Genomic DNA, 23925 nt, shown 5'->3' on the forward strand with positions numbered 1-23925 from the left:
CTCCACCCCAGTAGAGTGACGGGCAGGACCAACCAATGGCGTTGCGAGGAAGGTGGAGCGGCGCCTCGAGGACGCCCCACGGATCCTGCCTCATTGAATATTCATGAGGGAGGCGGGTTGACGCCGCTTCCAGCCGCGACCGGCGCCATGAAGTGAGATGGGGCCGGGGTTTGCGACTCGCTAGCGGGAGCGGGGTCCTGGAAGATGGGGGGACTGGAGGGCACGCTCGGGGCCGCTGCGGGGGAAGGGGTGGCCGAGGGGGTGAGGTGGGGACAGACTCGGGGACCTACGGTGCGGTAACGGGGATGGGCAGCGGGGCGATGCCGAGGGGACCCGGAGGCTCCTGGGGAACAGGGGTACGTCCGGGGGCGCCCGACGGGCCGGGCCGGGCAGGTAACCTCTCTCGGCCCGACGACTGGGGAGTAGAGGGGCCGGAGGGGGGCCGAGGGGCCGCGGAACTGACCGGACAGCCCCGCCGCCAGGCTCAACGTGGACGGGCTGCTGGTCTACTTCCCGTACGATTACATCTACCCGGAGCAGTTCTCCTACATGCTGGAGCTCAAGCGCACGCTCGACGCCAAGGTGCGTGGAGCCCGCGGGCGCCTGGGAGCTGGACGGAGATCGAGGTCCTCGGAGGGCAGCCCGCGCGCCCAGCCTCTCCCCTAAAGTGGGACTAGTTACGGTAGCAGCAGCTGACACTCGGAGGCGGCGCTGCGCCGTGGTTGGGAAGGGTAGACGCTGGGCTCGGCTGCCTGAGCTGGAATCCTGCTTGCACCGCTGTGTGCCTTCGGGTAAACCACCTAACCTCTCTGTGCCGTCGTTTTCGCCTCCGCGAGATGGGCGTAGCAGCACCGCCTGCCTCCGAGGTCCGTGGGAGGAGTTCATTCGCTAAGTCAGGGAGCGGTTCTCACCTGGGGGTGGTTTTGACCCCCCGGGGGACGTGCGGCCGTGTCTGGAGACATTTCATGGAGGGAGTGGGGGTGCTGCTGGCATCTGGTAGGTAGAGCCCACAGGTGCTGATAAACATCTTACAGGGCGCAGGGCAGCCCTCCCGGACCACGTGTTATCCCATCCCCAAATGTCAACAGAACCCTGATGTGAGACACTTAGAAATACTGCTAGGAAAAAAAAAAAAAAAAAAAAAAGCCGTAACCGGTTTGGTTCAGTGAATAGAGCCTCGGCCTGCAGACTGAAAGGTCCCAGGTTCGATTCCGGTCAAGGGCATGTACCTGGGTTGTGGGCACATCCCCAGTGGGAGGTATGCAGGAGGCAGCTGATTGATGTTTCTAACTATCTCTCTCCCTTCCTCTCTGTAAAAAAATCAATAAAATATATATTTAAAAAATATATATATATATACATATATATATATATATATATTTTTTAAAATACTGCCAGGCGCAGAGTAAGTGCTGGAAGGGTTTGCTAAATTAAAAGAAAAAGGGCTCTCCCAGCCCTGTGGCTCAGCTGGTTGAGCCCCCTCCCATGCCCTGGTTGACTCGATTCCGAGTCAGCGCACATCCTGGTTGCGGCTGGGTCCCCAGTAGGGGGCGTGCAGGAAGCAGCCCATCCATGCTTCTCTCCCTGATGTTGCTCTCTCCCTGTCCTTTCCTCTCGCTCTCTCAAATCAATAAAAACGTATTTAAAAAGTGAAAGAAAAAGGGGCTCACTATATTCAGATACTATGCTAAATGTTTAACCCACAGCTTCTCATTAGAGCTTAGTAGGCCCATTTTAGAGATGAGGCTACTGAGGCCAGAGAGGTGAAGGCATTTGCCAAAGACCCCTCAACGAAGAGGTGGCAGGAGTGGGGTTCAAATCCACTGCTCCTGGGGCCCAGACTTGCAATTGCTGTGTTGTCCTGCCGTTCCAAGATGGTGATATTAGTGGGGAGTGGGGCGTCCCCCGAGTTTGTGCCCCTGAAGTTCTGAGAGCCTGCGTCTCGTTCCTCTCACTCCCAACACGCAGGGTCATGGAGTTCTGGAGATGCCCTCAGGAACGGGGAAGACAGTGTCCCTGTTGGCCCTGATCATGGCATATCAGCGGGTAGGTGACCCTCTGGGCCTGTGGAGGGGAAAAGGGGGAAAGGGGCCGGGGCTGAGCCCATTGTCGTTGGCAGGCATATCCGCTGGAGGTGACTAAACTCATCTATTGCTCAAGGACAGTGCCTGAGATTGAGAAGGTGAGCTGGGGCCAGTCTTGGTGCTCCCCCACTTTTCCTGGGCCTCACTGGTCCCCCGGGTGGCTGCCATCACCGCGGGGGGGTGGGCGGGGGGGGGGTGTCTGGGGCTGGGGCCTGGCTGGGCGGGGGCTGGTGCTTTCAGGGAGGCCAAGCCCCCTGCCTCCTGGGCCCGCACAGGTGATTGAGGAGCTTCGGAAGTTGCTCAGCTTCTATGAGAAGCAGGAGGGTGAGAAGCTGCCGTTCTTGGGGCTGGCGCTGAGCTCTCGGAAGAACCTGTGCGTCCATCCTGAGGTGAGTGCCCGCGCCTCCCCTTGCCCTGAGCCCGGGGCTGAGGACACTCTTCATCCACCAGGAGTTTTCTCGGGGAGATCGGCAGGGGCCGCACACAGAGTTCCCTCCTCACTTTTCAAAGTCATTGCTCATGGCCAAGGCAAGCACACTCCTTCGGAGAGCCTTCCCCCTTCCCCCCAGCCTAGGACACGTTACAAAGGCACTTCCTGGAGTCCAGCAGGCCTGGGTTTCTGCCTCTGAAGCATTAGTTGTAAAATTTTTTTTTAAATATACTTTATTGATTTTTTTTTACAGACAGGAAGGGAGAGGGATAGAGAGTTAGAAATATCGATGAGAGAGCAACATCGATCAGCTGCCTCCTGCACACTCCCTACGGGGGATGTGCCCGCAACCAAGGTACATGCCCTTGACCGGAATCGAACCTGGGACCTTTCAGTCCGCAGGCCGACGCTCTATCCACTGAGCCAAACCGGTCAGGGCAGTTGTGAAATTTTTAAAAAATATATATTTTTATTGATTTCAGAGAGGAAGGGAGAGAGAGAGAGAGAGAGAGAGAGAGAGAGAGAGAGAGAGATGAGAATCATTGATCGGCTGCCTCCTGCATGCCCACACTGGGGATTGAGCCCGAAACCTGGGCATATGCCCGGACGGGGAATTGAACCATGACCTCCTGGTTCATGGGTTGACGTGCAACCACTGAGCCACACCGGCTGGACAGTTGTATAATTTTGCGTAGGTGATTTCTGGAATCTGGGCCTCAGTTTTCCTTTCTGTTGAATAAGTGTAAAGTCCCTGCTTCATCCAGTTGATAAGATTAGGTGAGATAATGTATGTGTAGTCCTTAGCACGTACAAAGAGCTAGAAGAATATGAGAAATTTTCATGATTTGCATAGATATATGACACATAGAATATTAGTTTTTATTTAATTATGCTATAAAGGCACAGGGCTCACTGCACCAGAAATTGTTGTAAGCACTTAACATGTAATTCATGGAGTATGTATTCTGTAAAATTATCTGTAAGAATGTGTCAGAAATAATATAGATGATGGAGGGAAATGAAGTAGCAGCACAGCCTTGGCGGCTGATGAAATGGGAACGGGGCGGGGGGGGGGGGGGGCCCGGCAGCCGCGGAGACTTCCTGTGGGTGAAGGAAAGGCTCTGTGTTGGGGACAGGCAGCCTGGGCTGTGACGCTGCCACCCGCAGAGCCTCGGAGGGCAGAGCCGGGCAGGGGCCAGGCAGTTTGTCAGACTGTGTGGTCAGACCCTCTTCTGATTCTGAGACCTCGCCACGGTCCTGGTTGTTTGCATTTTGAAAGATTGAGCAGTTACCCTTGATCTACACACTAAGGAATCTTCAAGGCTTAATGGTGTGTTCGTTTGTTTTTGAGGTTTATTTATTTATTTTTTTAAATATATTTTATTGATTTATTACAGAGAGGAAGGGAGAGAGATAGAGAGTTAGAAACATCAATGAGAGAGAAACATCGATCAGCTGCCTCCTGCACATCTCCTACTGGGGATGTGCCCGCAACCCAGGTACATGCCCTTGACCGGAATCGAACCTGGGACCTTTCAGTCCGCAGGCCGACGCTCTATCCACTGAGCCAAACCGGTTTCGGCAGTTTTTGAGGTTTAATTGACATATTCGTTGTGGGTGTACAGCATAATGATTTGATATTTGTATACACCTCGAAATGATTACCGCAACAAGTCCAGTCACCTTACATAGTTATAATTTTTGTGTGTGATGTGAACTTTTAAGATCTATTCTCTTAGCAACTTTCAAATATGCAATATAGTATTCACTATAGTCACATGCTGTGCATCCTCAGGACTTGTTTTTTGGTTTTTGTTTTTTTTTTTTTTAATATATTTTATTGATTTTTTACAGAGAGGAAGGGAGAGGGATAGAGAGTTAGAAACATCGATGAGAGAGAAACATCGATCAGCTGCGTCCTGCACACTCCCCATTGGGGATGTGTCCGCAACCAAGGTACATGCCCTTGACCGGAATCGAACCTGGGACCCTTGAGTCCGCAGGCCGACGCTCTATACACTGAGCCAAACCGGCCAGGGCGAGGACTTGTTTTTTTTAACTGGAAGTTTGTACCTTTTGCCCACTTTCACCCATTTCACCCATCCCTACCCCACCTCTGGCAACCACCAATCTCCTCTCTATCTATGAGCGTGGTTGTTTCTTTTTTCGTTTTCTTTAGATTCTCTACATACGTGAGGTCATATGTAATTTGTCTTTCTCTGTGTGACTTATTTCACTTAGCACAATGCCCTGCAGGTCCACCCACATTGTCACAATGTTTCCTTTTTCATGGCTGAATAATAGTCCATTGTATACAGGGCTTAATGTTTTAAAAGTAATAATTTTAGAGTAACACTTTTGCCATTCTTTCACCCCTGCAGTAAGTCCCCAAGTGTCTTAACTGTTTATCATTGAAACAGGTTGAGGTTTGAGTTTTCCAAAATCCCCTCGCCCCACCCCAGAGAGAACAGCTTTCCACCGCCCCCCGCCCCCCCCACCCCAGGAGTGAGGTGTAGAGCCCCAGGTCCCAGGAGTGGTCGGGCTTTTCAGGACGTGTCAGTGCTGAGATGCACCCCCGCCCTGCTCCCCAGGTAACACCCCTGCGCTTTGGGAAGGATGTCGATGGAAAATGCCACAGCCTCACAGCCTCCTACGTGCGGGCGCAGTACCAGCGGGACCCCAGCCTGCCCCACTGCCGCTTTTACGAGGTGCCTGCCAGGACAGGGCTAAGGGAGGGCGGGCAGCAGCCCGTGACAGCCCACCTCTCTGACCCCCAGGCATCCTCTTGCCCTGCCCCAGGAATTTGACATTCATGGGCGCCAGGTGCCCCTCCCTGCTGGCATCTACAACCTGGATGACCTGAAGGCCGTGGGGCGGCGCCAGGGCTGGTGCCCGTACTTCCTTGCCCGGTACTCGGTGAGGAGGCTGGCAGGGGGTGGGCAGAGGGCATGTGTGAGGATTGCAGGCTGCCTGCCCATTTGACTGCCTGTGTCTGTCTGTCTGCCTGTATCGCCCTGTGGGTCTGTGCCTCTGTCTGTCTCTATCAACTTGCTTATTTGTGTGCCTGGCCTGTGTTTGTCTGTCCTCGCCTCGCCTCTGTGGGCCTGTGAGGAAGGGACGTGGTAGTGTGGGTGGGTGGGAGGTCGCATGGTTCAGGGATTAGGGTGGCAGGCAGGCTTGGTGTAACCCTCCCCTCTCCCCTGCAGATCCTGCACGCCAACGTGGTGGTCTACAGCTACCACTACCTCCTGGACCCCAAGATTGCAGACCTGGTGTCCAAGGAGCTGGCCCGCAAGGCCGTTGTGGTCTTCGACGAGGCCCACAACATTGGTGAGGAGGGCGCCAGGGAGGTGATGCCAGCCCCTCAGGCTGCTACCCAGGCTCTGCCTGCCTGAGCCGGGCCTTCCCCTCCCCCTCCTCTCCAGACAATGTCTGCATCGACTCCATGAGCGTCAACCTCACCCGCCGGACCCTGGACAGATGCCAGGGCAACCTGGAGACCCTGCAGAAGACAGTGCTCAGGTGGGGGTGGGGCAGCAGTAGGCCCTGTGCCCGCCTGGCCCCTGCCGTCCGACCCCTGCCTCTCCCGAGCCCCCGTTCTCTGCCTGACCCGCCTCCAGGGACACCAGCCCTGTCCCGATGTCCCCTCCGGGGTCACCCGCTCTTCCTCCACCCCGTCTCCCTGCAGGATCAAGGAGACGGACGAGCAGCGCCTGCGTGAGGAGTACCGCCGCCTCGTGGAGGGGCTGCGGGAGGCCAGTGTCGCCCGGGAAACCGACGCCCACCTGGCCAACCCCGTGCTGCCCGACGAGGTGCTGCAGGGTGAGCTGCCGCCCGCCTCGGCCGCTCCCTGTCCCCTCCCCGGCGGGTGGCGGCTGACCCCTTGTCCCCGCAGAGGCGGTGCCGGGCTCCATCCGCACGGCCGAGCACTTCCTGGGCTTCCTGCGGCGGCTGCTGGAGTACGTCAAGTGGCGGCTGCGCGTGCAGCACGTGGTGCAGGAGAGCCCCCCCGCCTTCCTGAGCGGCCTGGCCCAGCGCGTGTGCATCCAGCGCAAGCCCCTCAGGTGCGCCCCGCCGGCGGGGGGTGGTCAGGTCCCTGTCCGCAGCCTTGTCCTCTGCGCCTGCGGCCTGGGGTCACTTGTAGCCAATGTCAGGCGTGTAAGTGAGGAGTGGGGGGCTCAGGTGCGTGCCTGGCACCTGTCGGCCAGAGCAGGCGGGTCCCAGGGCAAGTCCTGTGTTGGGCAGGGGCCTGGCAGGCAGCAGTGGCCTGACCAGAGAATTTACCGGAAGCGTCGGATGGAGACGCTGTTTGCAGAGGGGTGGGCAGGGCGGAGGAGCCAGCAGGGCACCTGTGAGAGCTCAGAGGTAGTTCCACCCCAGGCCCTAAGGAGGGGCTCCTGACAAGACCCGCCAGGTGGGGGCCCCTGGGCCCCTCCATTGCTCCCCCGCCCCCAGCCTGAGGACAGGAGAAGGGGTCTGGCAGGAGGGCGGGGCTCGCTGGACGCTCCTGCGCTTTCTGGTTAGGTCACCAGTCCTCTCTGGGCGTCAGGCTCCCCCTCTGTAAAATGGGGCGGGGGTCCCCTTTCACGCAGGTGTCTGGTGGCTCATGAGAAAGCCGTGATGGCAGTGCCCGCCCTGTCGTAGGACTGACGCTGAGCTAAGCACTGAGTATCCCCTGCCTCATGGAGTCCTGTGGTGTCCCGCCTGCAGATGAGGACACTGGCCCCGGGGAAGCCATTGCCCCACCCCACCCCCCTCACCCAGCACTGAGTGGGCTACTGTGCAAAGCCAGGCCTGGGAGCGCCGAGGCCCCGGGCTGCTCTGCCTCTGGCGGGTGGGGCGGCCCTCGGTGTGGCCTTGCCTGCTTCCCCCCAGAGGGAGGCTTGTGAGGGCGGAGATGGGGTCCCAGCACCCACCACATGTTCCTGAGGACCTGCTTTGTGCTGGGGACACAGTGGTGACCGAGACAGCGCTGGCCCTGCCCCTGCCCCTGCCCTCCAGGCTCACAGCCTCAGTGGGGAGACAGACCATCTCCAGACAGAGACCAACCCGAGCAGCTGGGGCCGGGAGGGGGAGCCCAGAGGCACACCCGATCCAGCCGGGAGTCGGGGTGGGAGGGGGTGCGGAAGACAGACGAAGAAATGACATTCAAGAGCAGGTTTTAAACTCTGGAGCCAGACAGTCCTGCTCCATGACCTGCCTGTCCCCAAGGGGTGAGAGCTGAGGCCCAGTGGTCAGTGTTTGTGGCTGGGTGGCCTGTGTGCATGGGTGTGACCACGTGTGTGAGCCTGCGAGGCTGTGTGAGCATGTGGGACTCTGATGCTGTGTGTGTCGGCAGGATGGCCGAGTGTGACAGACGGATGAGGTTCTGGGTGTACGTGTGTGACATGTGGCCGAGCAGGGTCACGTGGCTGGGATTCTGGGTGTGGCTGTGGAGCTCCTACTTTGACAAGAGCCTGCGTGTGAGATTTTGTGACCGTGTGTGACGTGGGACCACGTGACTCGGGTGTGTGGTTATTTCTCTGTGGGCCGGTGGGCGCTGTAAATGTGCGGGCACAGAGGTGACCGCGCAGCCCCAGTCCCTGCCCTCACTGTGGAGATAGGTGCTCTGACAGGGGAGGAGGGGCTGCTGGTCCTGTCTGTCCTTCCCCCTCCCCCTCCCCCTCACCCCGTGTGGCCTCCCCACCAGGTTCTGCGCTGAACGCCTCCGATCCCTCCTGCACACCTTGGAGATCGCGGACCTCGCGGACTTCTCCCCGCTCACGCTCCTGGCTAACTTTGCCACCCTAGTCAGCACCTACGCCAAGGGTGAGTGCACCTCTCCCCGCCTCGGCCGGCCCCTGGCAGCTGGAATCAGGATCCCATTGGGTCCGGAGGGTTGTCTGTGGGACTTGGACACTCGGGACCTTGTGTGGGCTCAGGAGTTTGGGCTTTGAGGGCACTGGGGAGCCAGTGAGTGAGCGAGCCTCCTGCTCAGATTTGTGCTTTCAGAGGCTCCCTCTGGCTGCAGACTGGAGGAGGGGGTGGGAGTGGGGGTGGCGATGGTATGAGATGAGGCCAGAGAGGTTCTCTGGGGTCAGCTCACACTTAGGGTGTGGTAAGGACCTGATTGTTCTTTTCTAAACAAAAAATATTTTTATTGATTTCATGCCGGGGTCCAGCCCCAAGGGTCCAGGGGTTCCCAAAGGTGTGGACGGAGTCGGCAAAGAATGATTTACATGGAGACAGCGTTCAGAACTCTCTAGCTCTCTTTAGTCTCCGTGGATCTTCCTGTGCCTGGCTGAGGCCACAGAGAAAGATCCGGAGGCAAGCTGAGCCTTTATTTTATAGTCAGAGGCAAACAAGGTGGTGGTTACCAAAGTTACACTGTTCTTGTGAGTTTCACTTGTTTTTGTTCTTGTTCTTGCTGCACTTCCCTCAGCCCATTAGCTTCCCAGGTAAGATCTAGGGAGCGTCATAAGGTCAAGCCTAATTATGCTTAAGAGGACTGTGCTCTCTAAGCTGGGACTCGTTTGTGGCTTTGCCAACAGGTCAGTCCGAGGTTTAACCCTATAGCGGCTCCCCACAGTTTCAGAGAGGAAGGGAGAGGGAGAGAGATAGAAACGTCAATGATGAGAGAAAATCACTGATTGGCTGCCGCCTGCACGCCCCCTACTGGGGATCGAGCCCACAATCTGGGCATGTGCCCCTGACTGGACGTGAACCCGGGACCCTTCAGTCCTCCGGCCAACGCTCTATCCACTGAGCCAAACTGGCCAGGGCAGGACCTGGTTGTTCTGTTCCTGTTGGCACTGGGGGGCCATGGCAGGTTCTGAGCAAGGGAGGGGCAGGGGCAGATTTTCACTTTAGAACCATTCTTCCCGAGGGACTGGGGGCAGATAGATGGAGCCTGGCCAGGGCTGGACGAGAGAGAGGGAAGGGAAGGGTTGGGAAGGTGGGAGGTAGAGGCAAGGGCTGCCTGGTGCCTGGGTGTGGGCAGCGTCGGGGGAGGAGCTGAGGGTGATGCCCAGGTTTCCAGCTTGCGAGAGGGGAAGTGCCCCGGAGGCTCTCGCCTTCATCGGTCAGCATTCCCTTCCCTTCCTCAGCGTGAAACTGGCCCGGAGCTCAGGCTGATCCCCGGGGATTACTCCTCTATCCAGGAAACCAGGTCAGGCCTGGCCGGCTGGGCCCGGCCTCGGGAGGACAAAAGCCCGTTCCCCCACCCCCAGGGCCCATCAGAAGCAAGTCCCACCGGAAGGTTCCTCCTGCGTCCATTCCTCTGTCCCATCCGTCTTCCCTCCCGCTGCCTTCCTCCTCTCCTCCCCACTTCCCCATCCACCAACACCTCACTTTCTTAATATGTGCTACTCTTGTTTATTTTTTATTGATTTCAGAGAGAGGAAGGAAGAGGGAGAAAGGGATGGAAACATCAATGATGAGAGAGAATCATTGATTAGCTGCTTTCTGCACGCCCCCTACTGGGGATTGAGCCCAAAATCTGGGCATGTGCCCCTGATTGAACCATGACCTGCTAGTTCATGGGTCAACGCTCAACCACCGAGCCACCCCGGCCAGGCACCACCTCACTTTCTTTTACCTGGAATACGCCCCCCCCCCCCCCCCGCCATCCTCCTCAGCCCCAACCACCTCCTCCTCCTTCCGATCCCAGCTTAGTAGGATGTCCTTTCTCCGTGAAGTCCTCCCTGACTTCCAGGCTGGGCCTGGCCTCCTCTTCTGGGCTGTCCGGGGACAGGTCTGTGTCCCCATCACTGAACTGTGAGCCCTGAGAGGGCAGGGCCAGAGCTGTCTTGATCTCTGCTGTGTCCCCAGCACAACGGGTGGGAGCTGTGAGCCCAGTGAGGGAGGCGACCACAGTGGTTCAGGCAGGAGGTGATGGCAATGATTGCGGGGTTCGGGGGGGGGGGCGCGGGCTGAGTCAGATTGCAGATCGACTTTAGAGCAGAGCTGACAGCCTCCTGATGGCTTAGACCCGTGGTTCTCAACCTTGGCTGCACATTAGAATCACCTGGGAATCTTTTTAAACGCCTGATTTCTGGGCCTCATCCTCCGGAAATTCTGTTTCTTTGTTACTAATGTTGTGGCCTCACCCCATAACAAAGAAACAGAATTTCCGGAGGATGAGGCCCAGAAATCAGGGTTTTAAAAAGATTCGCAGGTGATTCTAATGTGCAGCCAAGGTTGAGAACCGCGGACGGAGAGGCGAGGGCCAGGCTGGAGGGGAGGGCGGGCTCTCCTGGCCCTGGAGGAACCTGAGGAGGAGGAGCTCGCGCGGGCAGGCTGGGTGTATTTTGGACTCGGGTGCCTGGGTTTTAGGCTTGGGCTGTAGGTGGCTGGTCCCGTTCACTGAGGGGGTGGGGACTGGCGAGGGGCATGGTCATCACTGGCACCCAGCATTCTCACCGGCCTCCGGTAGGTTTCACCATCATCATCGAGCCCTTTGACGACAGGACCCCAACCATTGCCAACCCCATCCTGCACTTCAGGTGAGCCCTCAGCCCAGCAGGGGTGTGAATGGACTGTGGGGCCTCAGCCCCTGGCCTGGCCTTCACCACCCTCGTCTGCTTCCCACAGCTGCATGGACGCCTCACTGGCCATTAAACCCGTCTTCGAGCGCTTCCAGTCTGTCATCATCACATCTGGGGTGAGGACCTTCTCTGTCCCCGCCCTCCCCTCGGGGCTCCTGGTTCTGCCCAGTCCTGCTAAGATCCCTCCTGTCGTCCCCGCCACAGACGCTGTCCCCACTGGACATCTACCCCAAGATCCTGGACTTCCACCCCGTCACCATGGCAACCTTCACCATGACACTGGCCCGGGTCTGCCTGTGCCCCATGGTACGTGGGAGAGGGGTGGGTGACGGGTGGGAAGATGGGAGCGAGTGGCTGACTGTCCTCCCTCTGCTCCCTCCGCTGATCAGGCAGGAGAGCTGTACAGCTCAGGGCACAGATCCTGGGCAGACAGACCTGGGCACTGCCCGTGGGCGTGCTCTCCCAGTCTCCGCCTTCTCATCTGCAAACGGGAATGCCTCCTCCGTGATCTCCAAGGCGGTGGAGGGGAGCGTGAGCTATGGTTTTGTTTTTTGTTTTTTTTTTCAGAGAGGGAGAGGAACAGAGAGAGAGAAACATTGATGAGAAACATCGATCGGCTGCCTCCCAGACGCCCCCTACTGGGGACAAAGCCCACAAGCGGTGCGTGTGCCCTGATCAGGAGTTGAACGGTGACCTCTTGGTGCATGGGACGGTGCTCAATCTACTGAGCAGTACCGGCTGGGCAGCAGTAAAACATTTTAAAGAGTCAAAAAGGGAGATCAGCCAGGACTTTGGACTCAGGGCTGGGCAGGTTTCGCTCCTCCATTAGTTTGTGACAGACGTCCCAGAGTGCTGCGGCTGGGGAATGGCTTTTCCAGTGCTGACCATGCACTGCACGTGGTTTTGTGAGGGGCCAGTGGGGGTGCCCCAGTGGCTGTCAAGGTCACGGTGAGAAGCGTTCTCCGGGAACCGCCTGGCTGGAGGCTGGGCGGCTGGAGCGTGCTTGCTGGTGGGGTACATGGGCAGAACTGGGTTCAGTTCCGTCTCTGCTGTTTATTTGCCATGTGTCCTGGCGCAGGCGACTCACCTTTTCTGCGCCTTCGGTGATTTTTCCGGGCAGTACTGATAACAGGGTCGTTCCTCCCATGACACCGCGTCTATAAAAAGCTTAGAACAGCCCTAGCTGACAACCAGAACCCGCACATCGCGGTGGTCGCTGCTGCTTCGCTTATTGTGATGTCTCCTGCTCTCCTCAGATCATCGGCCGCGGCAACGATCAGGTGGCCATCAGCTCCAAATTCGAGACCCGGGAAGATATTGGTACGCTGCCCGTGGGAGCTCATGGCGGGGGCTGGTTTGGGTTCCGAGAGGGGAGGTGTAGCCGTCAGTATGGCCTGTCTTGCTGTGGAAACAAATACTCCCACGTCGAAGTGGCTTCACATAGAGGTTGCTTCTTGTCCCTGGTCCGTGCGTTGTGGATTGGGGGGGCCTGCCCAGTGTCACCTCTGGGAACCTCCACCGCTGGGCACGTCACAGCTGGGGTGAGACGTGACAGGAGGGATCGTGGTGAATGGCACACTGTCTGCAGAGGTGCCACCTGGGAGTGGCCCGCAGCCACTTCCCTCATTTCATTGGCCATGGCAAGTCACATGGCCAGGCCTCCCACCGGCCTGCAAGGAGAAGTGGAGTGTGTGTGTGAACAGCCCTCCAGGTGGCTCACTGGGGCCTCTATGAGCCCCAAGTTCAAGACCAGGCATTAGACAGGAATGCTGACAGGGGTGGGGAAGAGCGCCTAGGCCAGCGGAAGGTGCAACCTCTGACCCCTCGCAGCGGTGATCCGGAACTACGGGAACCTCCTGCTGGCGATGTCTGCCGTGGTCCCCGACGGCATTGTGGCTTTCTTCACCAGCTACCAGTACATGGAGAGCACCGTGGCCTCCTGGTACGAGCAGGTACGCCCGCCGCCCCTGCTCGCCACACCCAGGAAGGGCCTGGCTTCTCAGATCTCGGCTCTGCCCGTCTGTGTCATAGGGGGCAGGAGAGTGTATAGGACACGTATGAGCAGTTTAAAGAACAGAGTGTACACCCGGGGCCCTTCCCCACCTCCGGGCTAAGAACTAGCATTACAGCCTCTGGGCCCCCCAAGGCCTACCCCTCAGGAGGCGGAACCACACCCTGCCTCCCCCGTCCTGGTTCCCTTGCTGGTCTTTTGGGGTGACCACCATGCCTGTGCCCCTCAGCGCATGTGGCTTGACCTGGATAACAGGCAAGACTCTTGCTGGGTGCTGTGCTGTAAGAGGAAGGTTCTGGAGAACTAGACTGGAACAGAAACTCCGGCAGAGAGTGCACTGGGGGAGGGGGGGGGGGAGGTCGTGGGCTTTCTGGACAGGGAGCCGGGACTGGGGGAGGCAGGATGCAGGGACAGCAGGGGCTGCTCTGTCCTCTCTGCTTCTGAGCGCCCATGGCCCAGCTCTCAGCGGAGGTGAGATGATGGACTTGGCGAATCCGAACACCAGGGAGTGGTGGGTGGGGAGCTCACCCACTCATGGCCAAGACCTTGGTTCTGTCCTCAGGCTCTTTCCTCACAGGGGAGGGGCTGCTGGCCCCCGAGCCCCACATCCTGAATGCCAGCTGTGTCCTATTTAAGAAACCTCTGCCTGCCCAGGAGATGGCAGTCTCCTGAGTTTCCTAAGAAAGCCCTGTAGCTTTAGCTTTCACACCTAGTCTGTGAGCACCTAGTTTCCTCCTGGTGCATGGTGTGAGGCCGGGGTCAGGGTTCCGTTTTTCCCACATGGAAATCCGGCTGCCCCAGCTCCTCCCCACTGAGGGTTCCAGGTGACCGTCTGTGGGGGGATGTTTCTCAGCCCTCTGTCCTGTCCCCTGTCTCTGTGTCTGTCCTGGCCACAGGTCTCTATTACAATGTCTGTCACATGTGAAATCTTGTCTCCACAGTCAGTGGCTGGGCAGGGAGGGTCCCGACTGGCTGTCTTGGGCCACATGCCTGCCCCACTTGTCCAAAAGTTGGGGGTGGGGACCGGTCCCCTGCCAGGATCACAGGTTTCCTGAAAGGGTCTCCCTGCTGGGTCTCCACGGGGAGAGAAGTGGCCTGTAGCCCGGGAGGCCCGGGCAGAGCCGAGCTCAGCAGGGACACCGAGAGCGTGACCCTCCTGCCGGCACACTGACCCGCGTGTCCTTCAGGGCATCCTCGAGAACATCCAGAGGAACAAGCTGCTCTTCATTGAGACCCAGGACGGGGCTGAGACCAGTGTGGCCCTGGAGAAGTACCAGGAGGTGAGGCTGGGCTGGGGGAGGGGGGAGCTGAAAGAGGCGGGAGGGGGAGGGACAGCTTCGAGTGGCCGTGCATCTGTCTTGACCTCCCCTCCGCAGGCCTGTGAGAACGGCCGTGGGGCCATCCTGCTCTCAGTGGCTCGAGGCAAAGTGTCCGAGGGAATTGACTTTGGTGAGTAAACTAGGCTCTCCCCTCCCTGAAGCCTTCCTGGAGCCCTGGCCATTTCTGCTGCCCCAGGGGACGCCCACAGCCTGGGCACACCCAGGGTCTCCCTTCCCTCGTCCCTGGGTGCCCGTGGGGCCCTCGGAGCACCCCCACGCCTCCCACTCCTGGGCTGCCTGAGGGTGGCTCCCTGCAGCTGGTCTCGGGGTGACCCCTCTCGCTGTTCCCACACAGTGCACCACTTCGGGCGGGCCGTCATCATGTTTGGCGTCCCCTACGTCTACACGCAGAGCCGCATCCTCAAGGTGAGCAGTGCCTGGGGGCACAGGATGTTAGGGCCCCTTTTGGATGCGCCCCCAGGATTTGCACGGGGAAGGGGCTGCTGCAGAGGGACAGGCGTTAGGGGCCGGCCCCATCTCGCCGCAGGCGCGGCTGGAATACCTGCGGGACCAGTTCCAGATCCGAGAGAACGACTTCCTCACCTTCGACGCCATGCGCCACGCGGCCCAGTGTGTGGGCCGGGCCATCAGGGGCAAGACCGACTACGGCCTCATGGTCTTCGCTGACAAGGTGGGGGTCGGCCCGCCCAGCCTGGCTGTTCCCCTCATCATCGTCCCAGGGTCCTGACACCTTCCCTCTCTCCCGCCTCCTGCTCAAAGCGGTTTGCCCGGGCGGACAAGCGGGGGAAGCTGCCTCGCTGGATCCAGGAGCACCTCACGGACGCCAACCTCAACCTGACCGTGGACGAGGGGGTCCAGGTGGCCAAGTACTTCCTGAGGCAGATGGCACAGCCGTTCCACAGGGTGAGCTGGAGGGGCCCGCCCTGCTTCCCTTAGCCTCCCACGCGAAGCTGCTTCGGGAAGGTCTCGCTTCCTCCCCACGCCCTCACCCAGCCTGCCCGCGACAAAGGGAGGTTTGTGTGCGCCCACACGCCCGGCCTGGGAACTGCTGGGAGTCCAGGGCTCAGACGCCAGCGTGTGTCCACGGTAGACGGGCAGGTGCGTGAGCCCGGCCTCACCCTCCCGTCCTTGCCCACCAGGAGGATCAGCTGGGCCTGTCCCTGCTGAGCCTGGAGCAGCTGGAGTCCGAGGAGACGCTGCGGAGGATCGAGCAGATTGCACAGCAGCTGTAGGCGAGGTGGGGCAGGGCCATAAAAGGAGTTCGTGTGACTGCGAGTGTTACCTGGCCCTGGGTCCCAGGCTTGGGGCCTCCGGCGGGAGGCGCGGGAAGGCCTGTGCAGGAAGGAGACCTCAAGCGGACATTCTTGGCGGCCAGATCGACAAACTTTAATAGCAGAGGAGAGGGCAGCCCAATACACGGGGTGTCCCCAGGGCGCCAGGCAAGGAGATGAACAGACTCCCCTCTGGTGGAAGCTGCAGGCACGTGGTCCTGTGGACTTTAACGGGGCCCCAGGTCCTGGGTGCTGGCGCTGAGGGTCCGAGAGGCCTCACTCAGGTGCTGGTTGGGGAACTGGGGACAGGCACAAGGGGTGGCTGACGGGAAGGCGAGGGCAGGACACACCTGCTCCAGCTGCACTAGCGCTACCCCACCCTGACTGCCAGCCTGTCCACTGCAGCGGCTGTAGTGCTCATTCTCCTGTACCTCATGTCCATCCCCTACCTGACCCCCAAGTAAAGCCCATCCATCCATTCTGTCCTGTGGTCCATTCCCACCTACCACCCCTGGCTCCCCACGCCAGCCTGTCCCCTCCCTCCCCTTGCCTGCCAGCATGGCCCCCCATTCCACCCTTGACCAGGTGCCCCTGTCTCCCCTCACCTGGGCCCCAGCAGCCCTGGCACCACCCACGTGCAGCGTGCTGAGGGACACGGCTCTCTTCATCCTGCAGAGGGAGCGAGTGAGTCTGGGAGGGTCTGGCTCCCGCCCTGGGAAGACCTCTCCAGCACCGGGTGTGACTATGTCAAGGGGAGATGGGAGCCATGGAAGGTTCTCGAGCAGGACAGGGGGAGCTGCAGATATCGGGGCTCTTCACTGACCTGATCCAACACTCACCCGGCTGCTCCCGCCGCCCCCTCGCCTCTGAGACGGGAGACCAGCTTCTCGCTTCCGCGCCGGATGGACTCACGGAGCTTGGAGAAGGAGCTGCTCCGGCGAAGGGTCTGGGAGGCGCCGGGCAGTCAGTCCCCGCGCCCCATCCAGCCCCACTCCCCCGGGCAGTCAGTCCCCGCGCCCCATCCAGCCCCACTCCCCCGGGCAGTCAGTCCCCGCGCCCCATCCAGCCCCACTCCCCCGGGAGCCGAGCAAAGCCCTCCTCACCTGTTGTTCCGCGTCACCAGCCCTGCCTGTGCTGGGGGCTCCTGGGGAACAGACGGGGGCATTGTGGGGGGGTGACACTGAGAAGCCCTGGGGGGGGCGGGGGGCGGGGCTCACCGAGAGGGGCGGGCAGGTCCTCGGTGCTGAGGATCTCCTTGTACAGCTCTTCCGCTTGCTGGTACTTGTTCTGCTTCAGGTAGGCTGAGGCCTGCGGGGGTGTGGCCGGGTGATCTCGGCTCCGGCACCGGGAGCTCTCGCACTGGACCAGGCACAGCCCGGCGCTCCCACCCGGGCCTCGCCTACAGCGGAGCCCACGGCCCCACCACTTCCTGCCTCAGTGACCAGGGCAGGGGGCCTCCTGGCTCAGCCTGTTCCCTGCTCTCCTTTGTGCCTCTGTTTCCTCATCTGCAAAATGGGGCCACAAGAACACCTACCTCCCAGAGTCCTTTGAGAAATGGGTGGTGCGGCCCTGACCGGTGTGCTCAGTGGTTAGAACACCAGCCCATGCACCGAAAGGTCCGGGTTCAATTCCCGGTGAAGGGCACGTGCTTGTGTTGTAGATTTGATGCCTGTCGCCGGGAGGCAACCAGTCAATGTGTCTCTCACATTGATCTCTCTCTTCCCCCCTCTCTCCCTCCCCTCCACTTTCTCTTAAGAAACACACACACAAAAAACAATGGAAAATACATCCTCAGGTGAGGATTAACAAACAGCAGCAAACGGACGGTGCAGGGGAAGCACTAAGGGATCCAAGCTCAATAAACGCCTGATGCTGTCCCCGCTCCGGCCCGTCTCCAGCTTCTTTCCCGGGGGCTGTCCCTGGCACCAGACCTGGTTCCTGCCGCTTCCGGTCTCACCAGCCGGGGTCTCGGAGCCCCTTCTCCACGGGCCTGGCGAGGGGGCTCCTGGCCTCTGCCTGCCACCCTGCACGTGCCCGTCCCCGCCCAGGGCCTCACCAGGTTGTTCTTGGTCTTGGCCACGTTGGGGTCGTGGGGCCCGCCCAGGGCCTCGTAGATGCTCAGGGCCCGGGCGTAGTGCCGCTCCACCTCCTCGAACTTGCCCTGGTTCTGGCACAGCAGCGCCAGGTTGTTGAGCTGCTTGGCCACGTCCGGGTGGTCGGCGCCCAGGACCTAGGGGTCATCGGGATGGGCAGGCCGCGTGACGCCAGCAGCCGTCACCGGGGTCACGCGTCGGGGTCACAGCAGCCACGTGGAGGATTGCACGGGGTTGGGCAGAAGTTACACCCAACTGGAGCTTCCTCGGGTCAGAGGTCACGGTGGCCCAGAAACCACCTGGACCTTGGGGTGCAGGTTCAAATGGCTCTATCAAGGAGGGGTTGTACCAGGTTGGGGCACAGAGGTGAGTTAGGAGAGGTCAGAGTCGGGACTCAAGGTCAAACGGAGGGCAGGCAGGTCAAGCACGGTGGCTCCTGGGAATGGGTGCTCTAGGCTTAAATTGTTAGCTCACAACACCCCGTGAGGCGGCATAAAAGGTCAGGGCTCACAGGTTTGGGGCCACAGAGCCACAGAATTGAACATTTCAGGGTCAAACGGGAGGGGCCTCGGGACAGGGCGCTGGGCAGGGCAGGGCAGGACCTTCTCGCGGATCTCCAGGGCGCGCTGGCACAGGGGCTCGGCCTCCCGGTACCGCCCGCGCTTTCCGTAGAGGACGGCCAGGTTGTTGAGGGTGGCGGCCACCTGCGGGCCGGGGAGGCAGGTCAGGGGTAGGAAGGCACAGCCCCGCCCTCCCTCCCTCCCGGGCCCCACTCACCGCGGGGTGCTCGGGGCCCAGTGTCTGCTCCCGGATCCGCAGGGCGTCGTGGAGCAGGTCTGTGGCTTCCTTGTACTTGTTCTGGTCCCTGGGGGGCAGCGCAAGGATGGAGGGGTCAGCCGGGGTGGGGTGGCAGGGGCCGGGCTGACCCAGGCACAGTGGCACCCTTTGGGGGTCCCTTCTGGGTCTCCCCACACCTACTAGGGTCTAGCACCTCCAGAGCACTGCCCAGCCACTGGCCACCCCAGGAATCGTCCCCACTCTGTTGGGGTCTCTGTCACCCACACTCACCGACTCCTCTTGGCCTGGGTCCCCCTCCCCACCACCACTCCAGCGCCCCACGCGGACATCAGGATCCCCGCTTCCACCCAACAGTGGCTCCCGCCCCTGCGGCCCCTCTGGCACAGCGGGCGCGGGCTCACCGGTACACCAGCGCCAGGATGTTGAGCATGGTGGCCACGTCGGGGTGGCAGTGGCCGGAGCTCCGCTCCAGGTCCTCCAAGGCCTGGCGGCACAGCGGCACGGCCACCTCATAGCGGCCCTGGCCTGCGTACTGGATCACGAGGTTGTGCAGGGTCCGAAGGCGGGCCGGGATCTCGTAGCCCCCCTGCTGCGCCGCTGCGGCCCCCGCCGCCTCAGGACCTGGGGGTGGCAGGTACCCAGTCACGGCAGGCCTCCCGTCCCCTCACAGCCTCACACGAGGGACACGTCCCCGCCCCCCAGGGCTACAGCTGCCCCTGGGGCCATGGGCCTGCACTGCCTTCTGAGGTTGGGGTCCCAGGCCCCTGGGATGTGAACACAGGCACCTACCGCCCAGCCTCACCGCACAGTCACCCCCTCGGCCACCTGCTCCGTCCTCCTGACACCCTGCCTGACCCCCCAGCCCCTGCTCAGAGGCCTCGGGGTCCAGCAGTCCCTCCCCAGCTCAGCCTTTCGTCCTCCATGGCTGAGCTCCCCGTCACACGGACCCACACCCACCTCTCCTCTCCTCCTCCTCACTGGGGAACAGGGAGGCCAGGCTGTCTCGGCGGCGGGGGGACTCCGGCTGCTGCGGAGAGGACAGGACGTGGGGAGTCACGGGGTTGGGAATCAGTTTCAGGGATGGGGGTCCTGAGCCCCAGGGTGGTGGTCAGGGGCCTCGGGGTGTCCCGAGGGCTTGGCGAGGGTCTGCAGGAACAGCTGAGGGCTTCTGCGGAAGTCCAGTGGGTTGGGGGTCTCTGAGGGCCTCGGACACTGGGCCCCGTGGCGAAGGGGGAGCCACGGGTATCTAAGGGGGTCCGGGGCCATAGCGCGTGCTGACCCCCGGCCCGGCCGCGCACCTGGCTGTCCGCAGGGGGGTCGTACTGGCGCAGCTGCCCCAGGAACTCCAGGTGGCTCTTCTCCTCCTCCAGCTGCGCCACGGCCTCCTCGCTGGCCCGCAGCCGCCGCTGCGTCTCCTCCAGCTCCTCCCGCAGCCACGCGTTCTCCTGGGCCAGCCGCCGGGCCTGCGCTCGCAGCCGCTGCTTCTCGGCCTCCAGGGCGCCCACATGCGCCGACAGGGCCAACAGCACCTGCCGGGGGGCGGGGGTCGAGAGTCAGGGGCCCGGTCCCTACCCTGCCAGACACCCCCGCCCCAGCCCAGGACCCCCCAGATTCCGCAGAGAGCCCTCCAGGCGACTCCGAGGGGGCACAGAGGCCGCCAGGGACAGGCCCAAATCCTGCCCAGGGACCCCTCTGATGTCACCCAGGCACACAGATGATGCCCAGGGACTGCACGTCCCCCCATGTACCCCCAAGTGTCCCCAGGACCCACAGGTCTATGGAAGGTTCAGGGGTACTTGTCACACTCAAGGGCCCTGCAACACTGCCCAGGTACCCCATCTCTGGCCTAGAGCCCCCCTCTCCCAACCTGGCTCCCCTAGGTCTCACCTACCCCAGGCTTCACCCCCCGCATACGTGGCCCCTCCTCCCCGGACCTCCCCCCAGAGCTGGACCCCTCGTACCTGGGCTTCGCCCAGCCCCAGCTCGATGGCTTCCAGCGAGTGGCTCACCACCTGCTGCTTTTCTTCCAGCAGCTCCAGGCCAGCGCCCGGGCCCGGGCCTGCCAGGGCCTCCGCCAGGTGGCCGGCCAGGCCCCGGTGCTCTGCACGGAGGGCCTCCAGCCCCTGCACCACTTGTCGCGTCTGCCGCACCAGCTCCTCCGGGCTCAGGCGCTCTGGGCCCAGCCCCGCGCCTCCGGGGGCTGCCACCTGCACGGACATTGCTGCTCCTGGGGGGCAGCCAGGATTGGGGAGTCACAGCCAAGGCCAGGCCAGCTGGCCCCTCAGGCTCCACGCCATTTGGGCCAGCAGAGCCCCTCCCAGCTACCTCCCTTTCGAGCCATCCCGCCAGCCCTCTGCCTCCCTACCCTCCTGCTTCCCGCCAGCACCCTGGTCCACACCCAGCCCGGCCAGCCCGCAACTGGGAACATTCTAGTCTACCTTTGCCTGCTCTCAGCCCTGAGAACAACTCCAAAACCCCTCGTATGACTAACCCAAAGAGGGCAACGCCGGTGTGTGGCCGCCCACCCGCCCCGGCTCACCTGGCCCGTCCTCAGCACCCCAAGGGCCCCGGGTCCCCTCGCCCCGACCTCCTGGCTGTGTGACCGGGAACGGGAGGCGCCCTCCTCCGCTGGGCGTGTGGGGCGGGGTGTGTGGAGGCGGCAGCCTCACTGTGAGCTCATTCTTAGGGTGTTTTTGTTGCGAACCAGTCAGACCGCTGGGGCTGGGAGGTAGGGCAGGAGGCGAGGGCCGAGGGGCTGGGGTGCTGGAAGCAGAGGTGCCTCTAGATGGGGGGTCGGCGAGGGGGACCCCATGTGTGGGCTCCCGGGCCCTGAGGAGCTGACAGACCCTGAGAGAACAGGGGTCCGCCCTCCACTGCCGACAGGCCCAGCCAGCCCAAGGCGTGTTGGGACATACATGTGACAGGCGTGGCCCATGGATGTCACTGGCCATGTGACAGCTGAGGGTCTGAGGCCCAGATCGTAACAGGTGGGGGTCTTACACGTGGGACCTCGTGTGGTTGTATGTGGGTGACAAAGCCAGTGCACAGTGGGTGGTGCCTCTGGAGCCCTCACATACACACTCACACACACACACACCCCTCTCAGAAACACAACTCACACCCTCCGCAGGGGTTCTTAGAAATACAGCCCGGCCAGCATGGCTCAGTGGTTGAGCATCGACCTATGAACCAGGAGGTCACGGTTCAATACTGGTCAAGGGCACATGCCCAGGTTGCGGGCTCGATCCCTGGTGGAGGGTGTGCAGGAGGCAGCTGATCGATGATTCTCTCTCATCAGTGATGTTTCTATCTCCCTTCCTCTCTGAAATCAATACAAATAAAAACAAACACAAAGAAATACAAAGTACGACACATTCTCCTCTCAGAGATATAACACATCTGGACACGCTCTTCCTCCTTGAAAACATAAAACTCAATAAACACACTCACACGCATCCACTCTTCCCTTTCAGAACACAGCACCCTGACTCGGGCAAACACACACATGCACTCCCCTCTCGGAAACAGCCCAATGCGCCGGTATGTTTCCCCTCAGATATAAAAGCCAGCACACAACATGGAAACGAACTCTCTCGCCCGCACTCGGACAGTCCCGCCGGCAGCTGGTCCCCACTGCCTGCCCCGCGCCCCCTCCCTGCGCACACGCTCCCAGATGACGGGCTGGTCACCATCTTCCCCCCTTTCTCCAACACCCCAACCCCTTGCCGGGCCGGCCAGGGATTTGTGCCCCTGCACGTGGCACACACAGCTACACACCCCGAGCGCCAAACAGGGCAGCATGTGGTCCTGTGGGACTTATGGACCGCAGGCTCTCATCACCCTCAACGGATACGTCTGCGCATGTGTCAGTCCCTTTCCACATGTATGTGTGTGTGTGTCACACCATCCTTAGCCTCACACCTCACACACAAGCCCCAGACACAGCCAAACACAATCACACAAGTTTGAGAGCCATTTGACAACCACAACCAGGACTCGCACCATTTCGCTGATTTATACAACCTCACGCACAATCTCCGGCAGCTAAGCCGAATGCTCCACACACAGCCTCACCCACCACCCGACTGACGACCACAGTAACAGCCACAGCGAACGCACAGCCGTCCAGCACGGGGCTGTTCCCACCACGCACCCAGCTCCCACACTCACACGGTCCCCCAAGCAGCAAACCCCCCTTCACGTGCTCAGCCCGTGTGCATAGCCCCATAGTCACACCCCACACGGCCATCCTGTTGCACACCTCCCTGCCACTCCCGCATTGTACAGCCCTGCAACCTCTTGTTCACACTCACACTTATTCTATAAGCAGTTCAACTTCCTCCCATACACACTGCGGCACACATGCAGGGCATTACAAACACCATCAGAGGTAGCCCACACTTCCACATCACTGAATCCATTTCCACGTCATTCACACAGTCCCTGTACGCCCTCCCATGGCCACGGAACAGTTCATCTCCCCTCTACACCCATACCTACAGCCTGACACCATCTCTGCACACACCTGAGCTTCCTACACCATCTCACACACCTGAGCTTCCTACACCATCTCACACACCTGAGCTTCTTGCACCATCACACACACCTGAGCTTCCTACACCATCACACACACCTGAGCTTCCTACACCATCGTACACACCTGAGCTTCCTACACCATCTCTCACACACACGCACACGCTATCTCCATATGCGCGCTCGCAGGCAAGAGGTCCCCGTCAACTTACCCCTGTCCAGCCAGCCCAGCCCCGTGCACCCCAGCTTCCCAGCAGAGCCCCCCCCTCCTCCTAAGCCCCGCCCTCGCTCCTGTTTACCTGCGCACGGGGGAGGGGGCGCGGCCCCAGCTGGGCCTCCAGAGCCCGGCGAGCCCCAGGGCGGGGCAGGGGGCGTCCAGGGGCCCGCAGGCCGGTCCCCGTCGCCAGGCCAGCGGGCCCAGCGGTGCGCCGGGCCCAGCCTCACCCCCCGCCCCGCCTCCATCCTGCGGCCCCCGGGGCCCTCGCCCTGCACCCCCGGCGCCCACCTGAGCGCGCCGGCTCCGGGTCCCACGCTGCGCGCTGCACCCGCCGCGTCCCGAAAGCCGCGCGCCCCGCGGCTCCCAGCTGTGCGCCGCGTCCCGGGCCGCGGGCGGGTCCTCGAGGGGCGGGGCAGCCGGCGCTCCGCCCCCGCAGGTGAGGCCGGCCCCGCCCACCGCCCGGGGAAAGGCTGGCCGGCGGCGGGGGCCCCGCGGAAACTGCAGCACCTCCGGGCGCCGAGCCCGCAGCCTCCAGGGCCTGGCGAACCTGAGGATGAGTGCAGCGTGCGCGAGGCCTGGAAACGGGGCTCGGTGATCTAGAACCTCAAGAACTCGGAATCTTG

General features: G+C 61.3%; 2 protein-coding genes across 8 annotated transcripts; one reads left to right on the forward strand and one right to left on the reverse strand.

The window, feature by feature from the left end:
* The first annotated feature begins 86 nt into the window (after positions 1 to 86).
* On the forward strand, positions 87 to 16140 carry ERCC2 (ERCC excision repair 2, TFIIH core complex helicase subunit). Of its 4 annotated transcripts, none has more exons than XR_009448787.1 (23): positions 87 to 152; positions 483 to 582; positions 1969 to 2046; positions 2120 to 2182; positions 2360 to 2473; positions 5106 to 5222; positions 5314 to 5430; positions 5721 to 5844; positions 5940 to 6036; positions 6203 to 6336; positions 6410 to 6578; positions 8204 to 8322; positions 10928 to 10997; positions 11086 to 11155; positions 11244 to 11345; positions 12296 to 12359; positions 12870 to 12981; positions 14238 to 14330; positions 14427 to 14499; positions 14725 to 14795; positions 14917 to 15060; positions 15150 to 15293; positions 15530 to 16140. XR_009448787.1 is itself a non-coding variant. In XM_059666162.1 (23 exons), the coding sequence occupies exons 1-23, from the start codon at positions 148 to 150 to the stop codon at positions 15620 to 15622; spliced, it is 2283 nt and encodes a 760-aa protein (XP_059522145.1). In that variant the 5' UTR covers positions 89 to 147; the 3' UTR covers positions 15623 to 16140. The 4 variants fall into 4 exon arrangements, 3 of the variants coding, with proteins under 3 accessions (XP_059522145.1, XP_059522147.1, XP_059522146.1); XM_059666162.1 differs by having other exon boundaries at positions 89 to 152; positions 12870 to 12991; XM_059666164.1 differs by lacking the exon at positions 87 to 152 and adding an exon at positions 250 to 356 and having other exon boundaries at positions 12870 to 12991.
* On the reverse strand, positions 15761 to 23577 carry KLC3 (kinesin light chain 3). Of its 4 annotated transcripts, none has more exons than XM_059666168.1 (13): positions 23385 to 23577; positions 20514 to 20779; positions 19851 to 20081; positions 19510 to 19579; positions 18954 to 19173; positions 18532 to 18619; positions 18357 to 18458; positions 17718 to 17891; positions 16879 to 16969; positions 16765 to 16805; positions 16501 to 16607; positions 16267 to 16330; positions 15761 to 15960 (listed from the first exon to the last, which is right to left on the reverse strand). In XM_059666168.1, exons 1-13 carry the CDS (start codon positions 23545 to 23547, stop codon positions 15889 to 15891), a joined length of 1689 nt encoding a protein of 562 aa, XP_059522151.1. In that variant the 5' UTR covers positions 23548 to 23577; the 3' UTR covers positions 15761 to 15888. The 4 variants fall into 4 exon arrangements, 2 of the variants coding, with proteins under 2 accessions (XP_059522151.1, XP_059522152.1); XR_009448788.1 differs by having other exon boundaries at positions 15888 to 15960; positions 16485 to 16607; XM_059666169.1 differs by lacking the exon at positions 16879 to 16969 and having other exon boundaries at positions 16485 to 16607.
* Between the last annotated feature and the right edge of the window lie 348 nt (positions 23578 to 23925).

Source organism: Myotis daubentonii, chromosome 15 (assembly GCF_963259705.1).
Source record: "Myotis daubentonii chromosome 15, mMyoDau2.1, whole genome shotgun sequence".
Taxonomy (NCBI): Eukaryota; Metazoa; Chordata; class Mammalia; order Chiroptera; family Vespertilionidae; genus Myotis; species Myotis daubentonii.

What these genes read in the sequence shown, in the direction of transcription:
- ERCC2 (XM_059666162.1), top strand. An exon ending in GCCCGACGAGGTGCTGCAGG is followed by an intron (nt 6,337 to 6,409) that starts GTGAGCTGCCGC and finishes TTGTCCCCGCAG; the next exon opens with AGGCGGTGCCGGGCTCCATC. An exon ending in TCATGGTCTTCGCTGACAAG is followed by an intron (nt 15,061 to 15,149) that starts GTGGGGGTCGGC and finishes TCCTGCTCAAAG; the next exon opens with CGGTTTGCCCGGGCGGACAA.
- KLC3 (XM_059666168.1), bottom strand. Translation starts at nt 23,547, where the DNA reads ATGGAGGCGGGGCGGGGGGTGAGGCTGGGCCCGGCGCACCGCTGGGCC. An exon ending in CCCTGGAGATCCGCGAGAAG is followed by an intron (nt 17,892 to 18,356) that starts GTCCTGCCCTGC and finishes GATGACCCCTAG; the next exon opens with GTCCTGGGCGCCGACCACCC. An exon ending in CTGGTGACGCGGAACAACAG is followed by an intron (nt 16,608 to 16,764) that starts GTGAGGAGGGCT and finishes GGCGCCTCCCAG; the next exon opens with ACCCTTCGCCGGAGCAGCTC.